Below are 14,317 nucleotides of genomic sequence, written 5' to 3' on the forward strand. Positions count from 1 at the left end.
GATCCCTAAGGTACTGCTCTGAACCTCCTGCTGGGAAGTGCAAGGCAGTTTGCTTGCTCACCAGTCACTTGTAATGTTTTGCTCTTCCCTTCCAGATGCTGGACATCCCACGAGTGCTGGATCTGTTGAGGCAGCAGAGAATGATGATGGTGCAGACTCTTTCTCAGTACACTTTTGTCTATGGAGTTCTCATTCAGTTTCTCAAAAGTTCTAGACTTATCTAACCCCTGCCACTTCCTAAGAGACTGCAAGAGTTTACAGAAAGAAAATCAGAGTTATCCAGACCTGCTCTCACTGGTGTTTTCTTCATATGATGAATCACAGAGTTACCATTTAGGGCTGCCATGTGATGGTTAAACGTGAGCCAGTGTAACAGTCCCTGCACTGCAGGATCTTTGCTGGACTGAATTCTTCCTGTGTTCAGCCACAGTCGCATCAAGGAATGATTTTACTTGTACTGGTCTGTAGTATTTGCACAAGTTCTTTAGAGTGGTGTTACTCTGAGCAAAACAATTATCTTATGGAATGGAGGTATATAGTACAATTTTACTAACATTATGTTTTGAAATGTAATTGTTGACTGTGCAAAAGCTAAAATCTGTAGGTGCACGTGGGGTCACAAACCTGCCCCTTCGGAATGTCAAGGTCTTATGCAGTTTGATTCTGCTTTCAGTTTTGTATTTAAAACAATACATCTATATTTTTTAAAATGGACATTTGGTTTCCTCCGGTTTACTTAGCAAAATTAGCAGCTCTTAGATATTTTAAGCTTTAAGGACAGTTATTTTTATATTCGAGATTTTTAAATTAAAAAGAAAATGAACCACCACAACAGAAAGCTTTTTAAACATAATGATATTTTCAGAGGAGAAGACTGAAATGTTTGAACCAACTTTTCAAAAATCATGCAGAAAGTCCTATGGAAGTTGATGGTAGGTAGTTGTAGTGCCACGTAATAGAACAGACAAGTGAAAGATAATGGTAGCTGTTAATAACTTTCATTTGAGAGGAGGCATGTTTACCTGCAACAGGCAGGGGAAAAACACTTTAAGTATCTATGAGGTTATTGGAAGCAAATGGATGAGAGAAAGTACATATTCAGTATTATTATTCATATATTTAGAGTACAGTTTGATTTTACTGGCTGAAATCAAAGTGGATGCAAATGTTTTAAGCACTTTTTTTTTTTTTTTGCTCTGTTATTTATGTAGCTAAATATAGAGTCTATAATCATGCATTGTTTCATTTGGTAATATACCATTACTAACCTGTTATTTTAAGAAGAGCTTTTAAAGTTGATGAAGTGAGAGAAAATGGGAGTAGGAAGGTGCAGAGTGGTGAAGTGGAAATGATTGTATGAAGCATAATGGAGGAGGAATGGCAGCTATGATTGCTGGTTTACACAGTGCAAAGATGACCTTAAAAAAATGTTAATGTTCCTAGCCAAGAAAGCCAGTAAAGCACTGGAAATTTCTGTAGAATCCTCCAGATTATTTTGTTAGTGCTGAGGAGATTTTGCTGATGCTGTGCAGCATTGCAATGAAGAACATTTGAGAACTTGCAGAAGAGCTCTTAGAGGAAACACTGGAGATGTGGGGAATTTAGTAGCTGTGTAGGTGGTTGAGTCAGTGGCTGTGGCATGGACCTGAAGTAGGCAGGTGCAGCCTACTGTAGTTCCCATTTTGTCCCATGGGGCTGCTCAAATGACAATATCCCTAATTAATCCTCTGTAGTTTTCAGTGGGGACAGCGTGGTTTTAGCTGCCTTTCCAAATATTTCGAGATGCTGAGTTGAAAATCCCTATTCCAAATTGAGCTATAGTTTTTAGATCTCTGGTTTAATTTTAAAAAAACCTCTATATTAGACCAGCCTGCAGGCATGGTTAATTGGTACATGGTACATTTCCCTTGATACCTGCTTAGTGAAGTGAAAGGAAACTAAAAGTCAGGTTTATTAGTGCTGAAACTGTTATTTTTCTGGTCTCTAACAAGGCTTTGGAAACTGTTAAACCCCCTTCAAAGTAATAGTTGTGTCCTGAAACATGAATTAAGAATTATAAATTGGTTGCCTCAGTTTCCTCTCTGATAAGCTACTTCCATGAAGTTAAACACGTGGTCTGAATGGCATTGTGCTAATATGTCATTTTATACAAAATATATTACTTTTAGGTATACCGTATTGATCTGGTGCTTTCAGGTCTGCTTGGAAGCAATCTGATTTGTTGTACTCTCAGTGTAACTTAGGCTGAATATTTCAGACAAGGGAAAAGAAATGTTGTTCTTATATAAAATGCCCAGGAACTATTAATTGCCAAATCTAAATCTGGAAGTCCAGAGGAAACCAGTTACTGAAGACTGATTCTTTATATATAAACCTTGCAAACATACTGATCTGACATATCTGTGAAGTATTGAAAGAACCAAACATAATTAGCTATTTGTATCATGCTGTGTTTTAAAAACATTGTTAATTTTTGCCACAGTTCACTTCTATCTGCAGAAATCTTTTTGAATGGGAAGGCAGGCTCTAAAACTAGCTTGTACTTTTTCAATTTCTAAGCTTTGCACTGTGATCTTCAGAAGCAGTTTTAATGACATGATGGACAACCAGAGCTTCAGTTCCTGAGACAGAACATCAGCTGCAAGGCATTAAAAGGAGCAGTTATAACAAGCAATTTAATCCTGTATTTATGGGATTTTCTGAGGTGGGTGAGGAAGTGTGTGTCTTTTAGCTTATTTTTCTATTTAGCTGAAAAGTTGTGTTCACTTTTAGAGGTGGTTGTGCTCAGATGTGGTAGTCACAGTCTTGGTTTTTTTTTTTTAGTGTAACACTGCTACCTCCTCCCCTTCAGCTTCCAGTTCTGTCCATCGGCAGTCTGTTTTTGCAGTAATAGACTTGACCTTATTTGACTTGTCTTTATGTGAGTTTTTCTACTGAACACTGTAGAATTTGTTTGTAAGCATATGGCTCCTAGTGAGCATTGAAAATGAACAGTTTCTCTTCTAGATACCAAATGAAATTAAACTTCACAACTTTCTTTAAAAGATGTTTTTTAAACCATTGTTTAGATTTCCAATTAATTTACAAAATACAATTCAGTTTTTAGCACTTTTGTTCTGAGCCTTGAAAAGGGATGCATTTTACGATGTAGTTGTGCTGGGTGCTTCATGAAGTTTTAGATATTATAAGAATATCCACTGTCCAAGTCCAGTCACAGTGTGAGTCAGAGGTAGACTTATTTGTCAAGAAACTTAAAATTTCTCTAAAAGCCTGTCCAATTTTGCCAAACGTGCATCTGTTTTTATGGGGATGAAATCAGATGATTATGCAAGGTTTGAATGGATTTTGTTTAGTAAGAAAAATTGTATGAAGGATTCTTGCAGCAAGTGGCAAAGATGATGCTGATCTCTAGGGATGTCAGAGCTCTCAGGGACAAATAAAGGTGCTATATACTGTCAAGAGACAGATTTGGTGGTCTTTTGTTGTCTAGGTAGGAGATGCTTTCTAGGATCAAATTATATGAAGAGACAGGAGAAGAACATGCAAACTGTAGTAAGGACTTCTGCATATTTGATTTTTTTCTTGATTGCTCTGATGAGAGATTTTTTTGGCCAGTGAATCTTTGTAGTCTTGAGCTAAAACCTCTTCTCTAAGAAGCTAAGTCAGAACCCTGTCCATCAGAAAGATGTCACTGACTTAGCTGGGTTAGCTTTAGGCTGCAGGTCCCCCCAGGCCCTGTTGGGTGAGGGAGAAGCTCTGAGGTGCACAGGGGAGTTTTGCATAGCCTCTGCAGCCTGCACAGCAGTGCTCTCCTTTTCTGCTGTCCCCCAGGACGAGCAGGAAAAGTTTTATGCCTTAGTATTTCTCTCATTGGAATACCTTTCACACAAGTGAACAATAAAAGTGTAGGATGCTATGGTTTATACGTAGAAATAGAAATTTACTTCAAAGCAAGTGACCAAGACAGTGTTCCTGTATCTCTATGGATGAAAAGCTGCTCTAAGTCATCACCAACATTTAGAAAAAAAAGTAAAATACAGTAATAAAAAATAAAAGTAAAATAATTTTTTACTAAAGTGGACGTTTTACATTTGGCTCCTCTTGCAATCCTGTGTATCTCTTTTTGAAGTGGGCAACACTTGGAGCAACCTTCTCCAAAATGGCTCCTTTAAATTCAATAAGTCTGAGGCTGCTGCTCCTGCTGCCTATTTTGTGTTGGAGCAGCTGTTAAAGTTGAGTGGCTCATAGATTTCGATGGCTTCTGGACCAAACTTGGAAACTGCAGGGTTGTTAATCATAGCTGTGGAATGAGACCTCAGTTTTAATATCAATGGCATTACTTAATCCCTAGACTTAAAAACAGTGAGCCCATTGCTCTATTTCAATAGTTCAAATTATCAGTTTAAAAGAATCAATCCTTCAGTTGCTAAGAACTCAGTGCTTTAGTGTTTAGGGTTGGAGTTTTTCTGATAGTGCGAAGTCGCAGAAGCCAGAGTCCAGCCCTGCAAGATGCAAAATTCCTGCAGTTCTTCATGATGCTGTAGGAATTAAAATGGGCTTGCTGCCAATGAAAGCTTGGGCCCTTGAAGCACGAATATGCACGTCTGCTTTAAATTTAAAAACAGATTAGAAGAATTAACCAAAACAATGCAGCAGGAATGTGCATAGAGGAAAGTACAGCATTCAAAGAAAAAGTAGATGACAGGTCAAAATAAATTCTCTTGTGCAAGTACAAAATTTTGGACATAGAGAGTGAGGATTTGAGGAGTGGCAGAAGGCATTTGGAGGAGGATTTGGAATGTTTTGTATCCCAAGTAGAGCTGCTAGTAGGGTTTGAGTCATATGGTATGTTTTTCATGGCATGGTAGGGTAAGTGAATATGTAGTCATAGGTGTTATTTTTACTGGCTTTTTAAAATGTGATTTTTAAAACTCCAAATATTTTTTCAGAGGCTCTGTTATTTTTACATATATTCCTTTCCAAATGTATTGAATGCAATCTCTCAGCTCGATTTTTGTTTACTTATTAAAGGTCAGATTTTTCAAACCACAGTCTGCTTTTACAGATACAAAATGCAGGGGAAATAGGCATACTTGCAATTTTGCAGTGATAATTTCTAATGGATGCAGGTGAGATGATTCAAAAGTCTAACTATGTTTTGAATGAGGCCAGGTGTTTACAGTTGGTGTGAGTTGCACCAAGTTAAGGCTGGGCTAACAATGAGACTCTTGAAATGTGGAATTTACCATGTAGTTAGAAGTTCTGTTGCAGTGCAGTGACATTAAAACAGTGTAATACTGTGCTAGGGTAAGGGAAAAATAAGCTTAAACATTCAACTGCTGTTGCAAATGTGTCTGTAAAAAGAGAAGTTAAAGAAAAAAAAATTCTTAGTACAATCTTGCTCGGGACCAGCTAACTTGGTGCACTCTGTTGGCATCACATGTTACTTTAAGGTCTAACTGGGCTGGAAGAAAAAAAGGATTTGTTAACTTCAATGAGCATTTCGAAAAACTGTTGCTAAATAGCCTTTGGTTCTATTCTTTGCTATTTTCCACATCATGCTGCATTCAGTGGTGAAGAATAACCTCAAGTGTGTTTGTTTTGTTGAAGTCTATTCTTCAGCTCTACTTAAGAAGATAGAAATCAAATGTAAAAAATCTAATGAACAGAGTTTACAACTGACCCAGCCTGTTGCAAGTCAAAAGTCTGTAGATAATGTAATGTCCTTTTGGTTCAGATATGAAGCAATCAAAACTACCAAATTATTAATTTTATGAGCACAGTTTCAGAAGGTGCCTAACTTTTATAAAGGGAATTAAATGCTGTTTTTCCATTTGGAAATATTTAGGTAAAATTAGGAAACTTTCTTTTAATATACTTTAAAGACACTGTAAATGCCATTAATTTTTAGAATGGTAGGAAATTTGATGAAGAAAACCCCTGTAAAATCCTCCAGTGTTGTTACCTTGCTAATCCTGGATAATTCTGACAGACATGGTGTGTATGCTCTTTACAAAGATACTTGCTTAAGTTGCTTCGAAATACCTAACTTATCTGCCCTCTTTGTGGCTTTTCTGGGGGCACTTGAATGGAAATGTAAGAGGCTTTACCTGGCAAATCAGCAAGGACGTACACTCCTGCACACTGCTGATACCTCTTCATTCATTAAAAGCCAACAGGAATTTGAAATCCTATCAGCAGTTTTGTAGGATTGAGTCCTTAGTGTCAGAGCAACACAGGATCTGTCTCCATATTCTTCAGTTTTCACTTGAGCCAATATGCAAGGATTTAAATGGGACTTTGTTTAAAAGTAGCAAACATGAAGTATTATTTCTAGTACTAAGCTAGTGGTTAACATGTCTATTTTTTGCTGTCTTGCCACCAATACTGTAAAAATGTATAATCAAACCAGCTTTAATTCTTGTAAAACTGAAATTGGTTTGTAAAACACTGTATAAATTGTGTTTCATAGACAGAAAAGCTTGTATTACTGAATGTAATATATGTGAAATGAATATATTATAGTCTATTTTTGCCATGGAAATAAATATTTGAAGCAATTATGAGTTTTTATTGTTCTGTTATTAAAGGAAAAACCCAAGAACTTACTGTTCATGTGTAGCCCTAGGCTGGGACTTTGCCTTCATTTCACAAAGGTGTGATACCTCTTCTTATGTCCCACAAGTACTGGGTATAAAACTTGTGCTGTCAAGTACTAATTAGTGTCATCTTTGTGGCAGGAAAATCTTCTGCCTGCTGCCCTGTCATAATTTTCCACAATGTTTTGCATTTTCTAAAGCTGTTTTTGGTACTGAACTTCCATTTTCCCTCTAACATTTAAGTGTAGGAGGGATGAAAAACTTTTGAAAGTTGGAGAACCCTTTCCAAAAGCATGTGAGAGAAGAAACAAGTTGACTGTGTGCTTACTATCAGTGGAACTGCTGCCAACAACCAGCACTGAAATTATTTTCATTCTAGAATTGGCATTGAGTTAAAAACGGAGGTAATGCAATAGCTTGTTCTGCACACCTGGTACAGCAGGTGAATGTGAGGTGAATACAAGAATTGCACGCTGGACATTATTGATTCACATGGACAATTGCATTTCCCTCGTCTTTGCTAAATGTCTGGAGCATTGTCCACCTAGCTACATCTGAAACAATCAGGCTTTTAACTAAAGTTTTGTCTTCTAGGTGTGCTCAGTTTGAAGGCATCAATCAGCTTAAGGTAAGACAGTTACATACCATAAATACATCTGTACTTGTCTGATTAGTTCTCAAGTGCTGGGGAATGTCCTGAGCAACTTCTGGCAAGGGTATCATCAGAAATCTAAATTTCCTCTAAATCCAAATGCTTTTAAACTGCAGCTGTTATTTTCCAGCCAGTGTAAAATCCCCGTCTGAGACTTCTGGTACCCAGAGTTGGCTGTCAGGGGCATGACACATTCTATGGAAAGCCATAGCAAGGGCCTTTAAAGACTGGTGTCTAGGCTGAAACTCCCTGTATAAGACTAAAAACTGTCAGAGTGGGATGGGAGTAGCCATTATGCAAGCTTGTGTCTGGGGAGGGGAGAACCAAGATGAAAGTTTCAGGAGCTCTTCTTTCTTTTACAATCCACTGTTATCTTAGATGGTTGTGCCCAGCTTTTGGGAAGCCTCATAATCAGCTTTCAAAACTGTCCTATCTGCATCATCTCTGGTTTCACTTGTGTCAAACACTGGGGAAAAGCAGGGTGCCAGATGCCTCTGAACTGAAATTCTGATTGGGGAGGCTACACCTCTGAGGTCCTGCAAGGAATTCTCAGGCTGACAGGAGATGTGACAGCCTTTAACACGTTGCTTCACTTCTTTGGCATATGAGCATGCTTATGAGTGAGAGAAATGGATACTGGGAAGAGCTGGGGTCACCTCATAGTTGTGTTACTCATCTGGAACCAGTCTGGCTGCTGTGAGATGTACGATATGCTGCAGACTTCACACAGATACTGTAAGGGGAGCCCTACAGGCTTGCTGAATTCTTGGGATTACTGCAGAGAGCTCTGCACCTCGTGCTACAGATCACGCTGCCTGTCCTCTACGAGAGCGGGACAGCACAGCTCCGTTGCCTGCCAGCCTGAGGCTCTGTTTGAGTTTCTCAGGTTTCAGAGGCCTCCCTACTCCATTTATTTAGCCTTTCCTTGCCCTTCCCAAGGTCTGATTTCATTCCCCCAATGTGGTAGGGCTGGAAGGATTGCAGGGGAACCTGTGTGTGCTGCAGCCTGTGATCTATAGAGCAGCAAGGGCGCAGCAGCAGCAGCAGCCTGTGTTGGTGCCCTGTGGGGATGGCGGGCATTCCTCCAGCCCAAAATGTGGCGTTGGGTTGAGAGCCTACATTTTTGCAGGCCAGTGTCATGGCTTCAAAGCTGAGTGCAAGTGAAGTTTTGTCTGTTGTCACCTGGCTGTCAGGCACGCCTCCTGCCCTTTGCTGTCAGCTAGAATTAGCTCAGTGGGTAAACTAAAAGGTACCATTAGGAACCCAGCTATGCTGGAGACTTTCTACAGAGAACAGAAAGTCCCATGCCCAAGACACTTCATCCTTAACCTTGGTACCCTTCATCTGAATTAACAATTCTTGTTGCAACTCCTCAACTGCATGACACCCTGGAGTCCTTCTAGGCTTTCTTTAAGGTGGCTGAAATGGAGATGAGCTATAGGTGCTCTACAGCTCAGCTGATTTGTCACGCCAGTGGTAACTGCTGATTCTTCTTATCCCTTCCCAGTGATGCTTTGTCCCTGTGACACACTCAACTTCCGCTGGCCCACGACCTGCTACAGGTTTTGAAACTGGATCCCTTGACTGGCTGTGACCCATACTGGAGCAATGGCTGGGGCAGATTAATTTACTGCTCACCTGTTTGCGTTATCACATGCTTTACTACTGGAATAGAAACTGAAGGTGGTTCTTTCTGAATGAAGCAGATTTCACTTAAGGAAACAGGAAGATTGGACAGCTTGTATCTGGTTTGATTGTTTTGGAGAGTAAGAGATGGTTTTTGTTAAAACTGCTGGTTGCTGTTCTGTTCCTTGTAAACTGTGTACACACTAGGTGTCAGCTCTTGAGAACAGCAGGTTAAGTGCCTCAGAAGTGCCAGAGAAAAAAAAGGTTGATGGCTTTGGAGACATCACACAACTGCAGTGCCCTGCACTTACTTACCGATGTACGCTCCTGTCTTGGGTGGTCAAAAATTACAGTGGGATAGTGGACTTTGCCATAGCTTTCTGAAGTAGACCTGGAGTTCCAATTTTGTGGTTTCTTCCCCTTCACATAAACTTTTAGGTCTCAAATACAAGTGCTATGATACAAAGGTGGAAAAATTGAGGGAGCTCTAAAATACATTTGAAGGCCAGTGTTAACAAGCGGCACCTAAATCCCTACTCTGCATCTGTGCCCTACCCAGTAATAGGTCTCACTATTTTTTAAAAGATGGAATCCATAACAATCTCTCTTTTGCCAGTCCTTTCTTCCTTCTCTTTAACATTAAATTTCCATTGCTATTTCTATTTATCCCAGGCTTATCCTGGGGTTGCTACCTCTCCCAGGTACTCAGACACAGGAACAGTAATTGTGCACTAAAGGGCATTATTAGAATGTCTTGTTGGTTAGAAACTGTGCTGTCACCGCAATGGAACAGTCTGCCTTAGGGGCTACAAATGAAATTCCTGGGCCTTATTTTTATTTATGCTGATGTTCTAGTTCTCTTACTCATAAAAGTTGCACAAAACATTGCTGAGGAAAAAGCAGCCCTTTTTTCCCCACTGTCTGATGGATCCATTTGTACTTGAATCATGAAGTACTGTCAGTTAAGCTGCATCATTCTTACTACTCTTGCATAGCTATAAAGGTGTACAGAAATGCAGAGAAGATCGTGAAGTAATTCTGCAGCTAAGCCTAAATGAAAATTCTGTAAGAGCTTTAGACACTGCATGGATCAAGGATAAAACGATGGCTTGAAGGTTGTTTTCTGGTCAGCCCTAAGACTTGTAAGCACCCTTTTCTTTGATCCCATTAATCTTTACTTCAAATGACCAAAAGCCTCACTCTGCTTTGTAAATAAACAGAATCCTACCTTTGAAAAAAAGAGCAGTGATGACAGAACTGTAGCTTTAAAGATTTTGTTAGAGCAGGGTAACACTAGCAGGCTTTTGTCTATTAAAAAAACCCAAAACATTGGTGTTATGGTGCATGTACTCATGGCCCGCATGAATCTGGGCAGAAAAGTATGTTGCAGATCACCACTGCTGACTGCTCCTAAGTTTGCTACATCTGAAGGACTCAGATATGTAATAGTGTGTGACTGCCTTGATCTGCTACTGCTTGTGCCGAGACTTGAGTATAACAAAAAGTAAAACGTAATGAGAGAAAAAAATTCAAACCAAACCAACTAAAACCCTCGGAAAAAGTCCCCAAACCTTGCTGTGTTAATTAATCTTATCAGTGATGTGGATCAGGCTTGCCTATCATGGTCTTCAAACAACTTACATTTTAAGCACCACCTTAAAGTAAATGTGAATAGAAAAGAGGAAGTCTTAAGTCCAAGGCAGCCTGAATTTGCTCTTGGATCTGCAGATACACTGATTTTATATAGATAACATTTATCTAGAATGTTTTTCCCCACTATCTGATAGGAGTGCCTGTACAATGAGAGAAACCAGTTCTGTGGACTGGACTTACTGCTCCAGTTACAGGATACTGGGGTGTGTGACTCTCTGGTTCTTTACCAGATAGTTCACCGTGGATCCAATAAATGTTCACCCTTATGGCTTAGGCAGACAGATGTTTTCTTTGTGAAAGGTCTGTTTTAATCAATTTATTTCCTCTTTTAAGTTGCATCTACCCAGAAAAAAATGTCACTGATGCTAAGAAAATTCACCAACAGGAAATATGGTCAAGGAACTGTTTTTATTTATTTTTGAGTTACTTGTATTGCAGGAAATGAGTATGTCGTTACTTGTGCCTTTCTGTGAGGTCCACTGCTCTGGTGTTTTCCTTCAGTATTTTTTTATTTACAGAATTTGATGGTGAAATTCTTAATCATCTTTAATCAGACTCATGTTGACAAGAAGCCAAAGTTTGTTGAGTGACATTTTTTACGATGTAAAAGTCACAACTGTAGGGATAGGTAGGGAAAATCCCCCCAAAATTCCTATTATTTACCAAGAACGAAGAACTTGGAATGGAGGGTCCCAAGAGTGGGTGAAGTCCTGTCTGAGGAGAAAAGTGGCTTCATACTTGGATAGATCTAACCACGCTCTTTAGTTTTCAAACCAGTCCCTCTGTGTCAGAATTCTTTGTGAAATAGAAACAGTTTCCTAGGGCATCCCTTCTGTTCAGCTCTCTGGGGTAAGGAATAGGGAGGGAGTTTCCTTGAGGATGGGGGAAGGTCTGTGATCATTTGTGATTGAGGACAAAACCTCCCTGCACTGTACTGACTCAGTCCTGTGGCCAACATCTTTTCAACAATACAGGTTCTGATGGGGGGGATGAAGAAGTCCTCACATTATCCCACTTGCTTTTCAGTGAGCCAGAGCGCTCATACTGTAGGTCAGATTCACAAGGCAGCCAGCTGAGTGTGGCAGATGAAAGGCTGGTGTCCATCACATGTACAGGACTAAAATAAACTCTGGTCTCCTGTCATTGTCAACGAGTGCAATTTATTATTGTGGACAAGGGACCCAGGAAAGTGCCTTTAGCATTCTTTGGGAATCGTGTTCTGCATTGCAGTGCTGCGATTGTGCCAGACGTTTTTCTCTGACTTTAGCTTCCTTTAGCTGTTTTTTGACATTTCTTTTTTGTCTGAAAGTTTATGCTTCACAAGTGAAGCACTGGTCTGTGTCTACAGGAAGGTGCAATGGGTCCTCTGGCTGACAGAATCACAGGCTTTGGTCGAGGCTCATGAGGTGCAGGGGAGGCAGCTGGTGGCAGTTGTTATGTAAGAACTGGTACAACTTGGGCTTGTCCTTGGAGGAGGAAGGTTAAAAACTGACCCTAGGAGAAATTAGGGGATGGGCTTTACCCAGGTTCCTAAGACTTCTAGTTCCTTACCTACTCAAGACAATGTAACTTGCCAACGTTTCCTCAGAACCTGTTGAGCTCGTTCTGCATCAACGGGAATGTCAGGCAATAGCTGTACTCCGATTAAACAATGACACTGGGGTTGATTTCGTGCATTGCACGTGCTAACTGCAATATAAGCTTTAACCAGAAAATACACCACCTCTTTTCCTTTTGCTGTACAAGGTGCCTGAAGTATCTTCTTCTAGATAGTTCTAGACATTAAACAGTATGTGACTCAATCCTTTTCCAAAACCAAAGCTTGATGCAGAATGCATGGCTGTCATCCCTGCAAGAAACTGAACTTTACAGTCTCATTCAGTTAAGAACTGAAAATAAAAACTACAGGCAGTAATCTACATAGATCTGTTAAAAGTTGGATTTTGTAAAATAGTTTGATTTTCCATTTGTGGGCTTCTGCAAGTGGTAACATAATACACTACATGGTGGAACTGTTTGTCTGTTCTGGAAGAGGACATTGATGTTAAATTTACATAAAGTTGTTGAATTCTTCCAGACTACAAAATCTCAGACCTTTATAGCAGGACAACAACCGCACTATCAATTAATTTATTTAAAACAATAAATATTTAATAACTTACTATTACAGCTCTAAAATATAAAATTCTAATTTTAATATTCTCAAGTTTCTTTCGAGTTATACAATTATAGGCAAAATATGCAAAATTCTTCTGAAAACTGACTTTTTATCCTTAGAGATCTAATTGATACAGATTAATGCCCAATTAATTGTATCCTGCTAGAGAGATCTTAGTAATCTTTAAACAGAAATACCTGAAAATAAACCAAACAATTTACTACTGGTTGACAAATGGCAGTTCACCACAGAAGGAGCTCTATCTCTGTTTAACAGGTAAGTTTTCGTTACTGTTATGAATACTTATGTGAAAGGTGAAGGTCTGCAAAGTCTGCCTCAAGTTCATCAAGTTCCTTTTTGAGTTCCAAATCACTGTCACAAGCAATTGAGTTTAAAGCTGCCTCACAGCGGCGGGGTGAAGTGTCTGGGTGTTCTTCAAATTCCACATCACAGAACTCAGACTCTGTCGCAGCATCCCTCATTTCTGTGCTATCTTCTGAAGAGTCTTCCCTGCTCTGTGTCTCTGCTGACCCTTCGCTCCATGACAGTGATTCACATTTTGACGAGTCCATGGTTGAGAGGAATTCTTCACTTTTTGTACATTTCCTCAGCCTGTGACCTTTCCTGGTAAACCCGAGCTCTTCTATCACGTGCTCCTGCAGATCCAGCGGGTCCAAGGAATCCTGGCCTGCATGGATTAGCTCCGTCTCACTGTCCTGGCCACAGCCGAGGTCTGATTTCAGCACATCCAACATCTGGCGCATTCTGCCCTAAGGGGTGAAGGAAGAAAAGGATGACACTTCTCCAGCCCCATGGCACCTGAGCAGTGCTCAGACTCGGGGCTTAACTCTGACAGAAGGATGCTGCTGGCAATCAAGTGATTAAATTAAACACCGAGTGTCACCAAACTGAATTGACTGTTGTCCATTCTTTGTCACTGTACCTGTGACTCCTGATCTGCCATGATCCATGAGTGAGCAAATCTCATTTATGGAGAAGAGAGGCCCCTCACTGAGTATTCTAGTTACCTTTATCCTCAAATATACCAGTGCATTTGCCCTGCTCCGTGGAAACCTCACCTAAATCACCTGCAGAGACTATTAAAAGGGCAGCACATACCTCATCAAGGCGGTTCTTATTTGCTTCTATATGGCACTCAAACAGTTGATCCAGAACCCTGCAAAAAAACCCCCAAATTATTTCACAGGACGAAAAACAGCATTTACCAGATGTACATAACGTAATGACTAGGTTTTATTTTCATTTCTTAGCTCAATGGCACCTCTAATTTCAATTCCACTCTGTCACAAGGAGGGCTACCTGTAGTCAGCAACTCACAGGACACGTGCCCAGCAGGCAGACCTCAGCAGGCTTTGGGCAGCACATGGCAATCGTGGGGTGACTGGCAGCAAAATTATTTGTGTGTTTGGGCTCTTGGGCCTATGTGCTGGGAGAAATAAACAATCCAGTGGTGATTCTACTGGCATGCTGAAGTGTCCAAAATCTCTTGGATGCACCATAGTGGCTGCTACACACAAGAATAAATACACAGAAGAAATAAAATCCAGCTTCAGTAAAAAAATCCATAGAAAAGTCCTCAGTCCTGAGAGTCTCTTCCATTTCTTAGGC

At 40.1% G+C, this 14,317-nt stretch overlaps 2 protein-coding genes across 5 annotated transcripts in view; one reads left to right on the forward strand and one right to left on the reverse strand.

The window, feature by feature from the left end:
* Window positions 1-6,554, forward strand: part of PTPN21 (protein tyrosine phosphatase non-receptor type 21) — a 44,432-nt gene extending 37,878 nt beyond the window's left edge. For all 3 annotated transcript variants that reach the window (XM_040066133.2, XM_040066134.2, XM_040066135.2), the window contains one exon: window positions 96-6,554. In XM_040066133.2, the coding sequence (XP_039922067.1) occupies window positions 96-224 (129 nt within the window). In that variant the 3' untranslated portion in view covers window positions 225-6,554. The remainder of the gene's footprint in view (window positions 1-95) is intronic.
* A 6,091-nt stretch (window positions 6,555-12,645) lies between these two features.
* The window catches only part of SPATA7 (spermatogenesis associated 7), a 34,234-nt gene continuing 32,562 nt past the window's right edge, over window positions 12,646-14,317 (reverse strand). For both annotated transcript variants that reach the window (XM_040067898.2, XM_040067897.2), the window contains 2 exons: window positions 13,808-13,865; window positions 12,646-13,458 (listed from right to left, as the gene is read on the reverse strand). In XM_040067898.2, coding sequence (XP_039923832.1) covers window positions 12,982-13,458; window positions 13,808-13,865 — 535 coding nt within the window. In that variant the 3' untranslated portion in view covers window positions 12,646-12,981. The remainder of the gene's footprint in view (window positions 13,459-13,807; window positions 13,866-14,317) is intronic.

The sequence above is a fragment of the Hirundo rustica genome, chromosome 6 (assembly GCF_015227805.2).
Source record: "Hirundo rustica isolate bHirRus1 chromosome 6, bHirRus1.pri.v3, whole genome shotgun sequence".
Taxonomy (NCBI): Eukaryota; Metazoa; Chordata; class Aves; order Passeriformes; family Hirundinidae; genus Hirundo; species Hirundo rustica.